This window comes from Dioscorea cayenensis, chromosome 16 (genome assembly GCF_009730915.1).
Source record: "Dioscorea cayenensis subsp. rotundata cultivar TDr96_F1 chromosome 16, TDr96_F1_v2_PseudoChromosome.rev07_lg8_w22 25.fasta, whole genome shotgun sequence".
Classification (NCBI taxonomy): Eukaryota; Viridiplantae; Streptophyta; class Magnoliopsida; order Dioscoreales; family Dioscoreaceae; genus Dioscorea; species Dioscorea cayenensis.
This window is the reverse complement of record NC_052486.1, coordinates 14937547-14943695: the sequence shown is the minus strand read 5'-3', so window position 1 is coordinate 14943695 and position 6149 is coordinate 14937547. Positions and strand designations below refer to the sequence as shown.

The 6149-nt window shown below is 31.4% G+C and overlaps 1 protein-coding gene across 1 annotated transcript; it reads left to right on the top strand.

Moving 5' to 3' along the window:
* Positions 1-627: 627 nt before the first annotated feature.
* On the top strand, positions 628-1408 carry LOC120279351 (lamin-like protein). Its single transcript, XM_039286278.1, has 2 exons — positions 628-923; positions 994-1408. The coding sequence occupies exons 1-2, from the start codon at positions 773-775 to the stop codon at positions 1323-1325; spliced, it is 483 nt and encodes a 160-aa protein (XP_039142212.1). The 5' UTR covers positions 628-772; the 3' UTR covers positions 1326-1408.
* Positions 1409-6149: the final 4741 nt, after the last annotated feature.

Below are 6149 nucleotides of genomic sequence, written 5' to 3'. Positions count from 1 at the left end.
GGAAGGGATTGAGAGGGGAGTGTATGCCCCTGCCTTGATATCCCTTGCAAATAAGGAAATGACATTTTGAGGGGATTTAACATTTTGAGAAGAATATTTTAATTTTTGAATAATGTTTTGGATGGAAATAAAAATTTTATTTTGGTTTGTGTTTATTTTGAAATATTAGATTTATTAAAATTTTAGTGATTTAACAATAATTAATATGGGCATATGTTTATTTTTAAATAAAAAAATAATTAAATTGTATTAATGAATTAAAAATATATAAATTTAAAAAAATTTATTTAGAAAAATAATACATCAATAACTTATTTAATATAAAAAAATTAAAAACCATTTAATAATTGTACTATTAACAAAAAAATCATTTAATTAAAAATATTAAAAAAATTACAAAAAAATAATTTTTACTAAAATTTTCTCATAATTCTTATTTCCATCCTGTCCACGTCTTGATTCCAATTTTCTACTAAGCTTCTTATTTTTAATAATTTTATTATTTGTGTAATAAAAAAAACCGACCGTTTGTCCTAGAAGACAACTAGCCCGTACACCCCGGACCAAGCACGGGCTGCTTTGGCACAGGGCTCGCAATGTCAGGCCCGACAATCGTGCCGCCCATCAATCAAACCTCGACTACTTCAATGGCAAATTCGTAATTCCATCCAGATCCAAGCCCAAATCCCATAAATCCCTCCCCATTTCACCATCATCATTACCACCACACAAACTCTCGAACACTCCCACAACTCCACTTCCAGACCTCAAAATGTCCCTCCTCCCTCTCTTCCTCGCCGTCTCCGCCGCGACCCTCGTCAGCGCCACCGACCACATCGTCGGCGGCCACCTTGGCTGGAACCCCAACATTAACTACACCCTCTGGTCCAACAACCAGACCTTCTTCCTCAACGATCTCATCTGTAAGTACAAACCCTAACCCTAGAAATCAACCACTCTTCTCCCTGACCTGATCTTGCTTTTCAATCCCAGCATTCAGGTACATGAAGAACATGTACAACGTCTTCGAGGTGAACCAGACCGGCTACGACAACTGCACGCTCTCCGGCGTCGCCGGGAACTGGAGCTCCGGCAAGGATTTCATCCTTCTCAATCGAACAGGTACGTACTACTTTATTTGTGGCAATGGTTTCTGCCTCAATGGGATGAAGGTTTCCGTCCGTGTCCGTTCGTTGCCGGTGAACTCGACCTCGCCGGAGACGACGGGGAAGACCGGAAAGCATGCATCGGAGGCGGCGATGGTGATTCCGTCGATGATGATGGCGGTGCTTTTAGCGATTTGGATGGGTTTTGGTGAGATTTGAGAGGGATTTGGCGAGTTAGGGTTCTTGATTTTTTTGTGAATTTTCTACTTGATTTAGTGAATGGACGGTTGAGATTGCGTTGATGTTGAGAGTAATTATTGTTATTTTTTTCCAATTTTTTTAAGTGTTTTTTTGCCCTTTCTGGGTGGCGTGTTGGACCAGATGGGTCCCACGACCTTTATTTGGACAGGATCTGATGGGTCCCAGATGTCTGAACTTAGTGCTACAAGTTGAAGAAATTAGTGTCAATTTTAAGGTAAATTAACTTTAAACAAAAGTTGCATTTTGAAAAATAAATCATGAGCGCATGTCGGGGTAGTCGATGAAATAAATTGAATTAAATATTAATTAAAATATTTTAATTGATTTAATATTGATTTTATTCTATTCAATAAAAGTTTTACTTTATTTTGTTTGATCAGGGAGATAAATAATTTAATTAGGGTCAGTTTGATTTGTAAGATTTTCAGGGTTTTATTTAAGGGTTTGCTATGATGTGTGTTGCTTTAGTGTGGAAATATTAGGATACATGATAATCAAGATTTTAAAGAACATCATAAGACAATTATTATTATACATTTGATTACTACATGAGTACAACACAATTTCTCAATTTGTTTTACAACCAAAGCTGCTGTAAAAAATTCTATATACAGAACAATTTAAAAAATAAAATTATCCCTATATTAGATAGGTGATTAGGGTGTTATGATTATCATGATTATTTTTTTATTTTTTATTTTTTATTTTTATCTATATATGTGTCGTTTAGGATTAAGATTTTAAAAAAAAATTTTAATAAAAATTTCTCAAAGTTATTGTGTTGGGTTTGGGTAGATTTTCATAAAATATTATTACAATTTTTTTTATTATAAAACAAATGTACAACAGTAAAAAGTATAGTATAAATTTATTATTTTTTTCAGTACTCATACAAATTTACTATTTTTTTCAGTATTTGTACAAATCAAACACAGAACATCACATCACTTGTGATTTGTGTTGTATTACTTGTGTAATTTAACAATTCGTACTGTACAGTCAGAAAAAGTTGTTTAAAGGGGCAAAAATATTTTTAAAAGAAAATTAATTTATTTTTATTGAATACGAGTAAAAAGGGGAGGAGATGAAAATAATATATTTTTATAAATATGTTTTTTTAAAATTATAATATTACAAATATTTTTATGCTAATTTGTAAAAAAGCAATACTTATTTTATTTTAAATTATTATTTATTTTATTTAGATTTTTAATATAAAAAAATAAGATTTTTTTTAATTGTTTTACTTATTTTTAAAAATTTTATTAGAGATAATAAAGATTTTGTAAAACAGGGCCATGTCCCCTTTTCGCCCCACTTACTCCACCCATGACTGTACTGTATTGCTTATAAACGAATCAAACATACCCAAACATATAGATATTGTCAAAGTGGCTCCAATTACTTGTAAATCCAAATTCACTCTGACAAACACAAACAAGACACTAAATCATTTGATTTCCAATCTTTCCACTTTCTCATATATTTCTCATGCTTTAGAGATTAATAGTTGGCTTTTACTTCAAATATAAACAAATCACAAATGATCATATTTAAATGTATACTCATTTATTGCCACAAAATCAAAACAACAAACACAACCATACCTGATTAATACATATTTATATATATATATACCAAGTAGATGATATAACAGGAGCACGCATACAAAATACAAGCATTAGTAGAAAAATGATAACGAGAGCTAATTAATTAGGGTTAGCGGTGATCTCCAGGAGAGGGATAAGATGAGACCTTGGAAGCCTCATTGGGGTAGTTCCCAGGCTTAGACTTAGCATAAAGAACGAAATAGCCAAGCGTGGCGGCGAAGAAGAACCCACCCAGAGCCATCGTCATGGGACTGAACGGCAATTTGCGGCGCTGGTGTAGCACCCCGTCCACACCCGGGCCTTGTCCCGGCGACGCCCTCTTTTCTCCACTGCTACTTGTTGACATTCCTTTTCTATCTTTAATTTCTTAGCTCGCCATGCATGGTTCTCCTCTCTTCTTGTTTTCAAGTATGCGCATGGAGGTTTACGTGGCGAATCTAGGGGTGATTCTTATTGTCAACTTGACGCGTGTTACGACTTGGCCTTGCATGTGCATGGGACTTTGACACCTGTGAATCTGTGATTATATATATATATCTACACACTTTTATATATTGGGATTTGTTTGTTTGTAAATTATGAAATAGGTGGATATTTATAAAGAATATTTAGACTATAGTAATTAATAAAATATAGAATAGTTATTTTTCATGGTGTCGCAACCCGAGGGATTTATATAATTATATATATATATTTTTTTATAAATGTGACAAATACATATAACATTATACTCGTGAATCTGTGTAATATGCATAAATACACATTTATATATATTGTGATTTGTTTGTTTGTAGATTATGAAATAGGCGAACATCTATAAAAGATATTTAGACTATAGTAGTTAGTAAAATATAGAATGGTCATTCTTTGGGGTGTAGCTATCCGGGAGGAATTTATATAATTATATATATATATTTATAAATGTGACATACATATACCATTATACTTGTGATATTATCACAAATATATTGTGATTTGTTTGTTTGTAAATTATGAAATAGGCGGACATTTATAAAAGATATTTAGATTATAATAGTTAGTAAAATGTAGAATGGTCATGTGTAGCAAACCAGGAGGGATTTATATAATTATATATGCATATATATATTTATAAATGTGACATACATATAACATTATACATGTGAATGTGTGATAATATGCATATATACACATTTATATATTATGATTTGTTTGTTTGTAGATTATGAAATCGGCGGACATTTATAAAAGATATTTAGACTATAGTAGTTAGTAAAATATAGAATGCTCATTTTTGATGGTGTAGCTACCTAGGAGGAATTTATATAATTATATATATAAATATATTTATAAATATGACAAATACATATGCCATTAGACAGGGGGCGGAAGGAGAGGGGAGCAGGGGGCGGCTACCCCTATCGCTGAAGGACCCCGCCACCCTCTCTTTTTACTCCTCTCCTCTTCTCTCTCTCTCTCTCTCTCTCTCTATATATATATATATATATATATATATATATATAAAAAGTTTCCCCTCCTCCTTTCGTCCTTTTTAACTATTTAGGTCTTTTTATTTTTATTATTTGTTTATATATCATTTTCTGTCTATTTCTTTTTAGGGGTTTTTATTTTTTTATTTTTCTCTCTCTATAGTTTCCCTCCTCTCTCTCTCTCTCTCTCCCTCCCTTTTTTATTATGTAGGTTTTTATTTTAATAAAAAAATATATCTTTCTATTTCTTTTACGGTTTTTTTATTTTTATTTTTTTAAAAATATCAATTTATTTTGCAAATTAATACTTTCTTCTTAAACATAATATATTTTTTTAAATAAATATTTTAAAAAAATATTATTTAATCTCATCGATAATTTATAAATTACTTTACGTAGTATATATATATATATTTGTCAAATATCTATGTTTTAGTTTTTAATTTTTTATAAATTAGTTTCCACAAAATATAAAATTATATTTTTCTGTTGATAATTTATAAATTACTTAACGTAGTATATATATTTTTTTTGTCAAATATCTATGTTTTAGTTTTTAATTTTTTATAAATTAGTTTACACAAAATATAAAACTATATTTTTAACTAAGTTTTTGTAAAAAATTATTGTTTGGCCTTGATTTTATGAATTAAACTACAAATTAATATATAAACAGATTTTAAACAAAATTATTAATATTTTATTAATTATTATTATTTTATTTGTAATTTGCCCTACTTTATAATTTTTGACTCCGCCTCTGTCATTAGGGCATTGGTATAAGGATAATAACAGTCTGTTCATGCCTTATACTTAATTGAAGGGGGATTGGTTTACAAGTTTGCTCCACAACCAAAGATTTTTGGCACTAGTATGTCAAATTTGGGTAATAGTTGTGGGCTCAATGCTATTCGGCCGAAAGGCTTTTACATAGTGGGACCAACCATAGTTGGACCAAATGATGTTTAATAATAGTGGAAATTGCCAAAAACCCTCTAAGTTTGCAATATTGCCAAAAAGACTCGATTAGTTTTACTAATCATCAAAAACCCCTTCCTTTTTAAACTCTATGTTTTTCAAACCCCAAAGCATGTAACGGATGTCAGCGGAGTGATTTTTCAAATTTTATGGACTAAAACGCCCTCGTGGGGAGTTGTAGGGTGCTGACCATTTCGCATATGAGAGGAAGTGGGGGTTTTCGTAGGGTAACCCGAGACCCAATTCTATGGAGCCAGTTTTCTTGTTTTTCTCAACTCGCCTTCGACTTTTCCATTTTTCGAAACTCGTCTGCGAAGGTCGTCTCTGCCAGCAGCCTCCGTAATCTTGACTTTTTCCCTTTTCACCGATATCTCGAAGGAGAAGTCCGCGTAAGTAGTTGGCGTTTCATCAATTTGTAATCTAAAGGTATTGAGTATGGTTTTATGTTATCTATTACATTACTGAAAAGATTTTTCGGTTTTGTTTTCTGTCTCCCTGTTTTTGTTGGAAGATATTGAAAGTCGCAGGGGATTTCTCACTCGGTGTTTTGTTAGTCTACAGCCGATTTCTCGGTTTTAGGGTTTTTGTTTTGTTTTGTATTTTTAGATCCCATATCACTATCTCCAAAATAGTTTTTTAGATATTATGATTTATGTAATATTTATAATGTATATTTCCCACTTTTCATTTGATATGGTTGCGGTTTCTAAATGAGGGTTTTACGT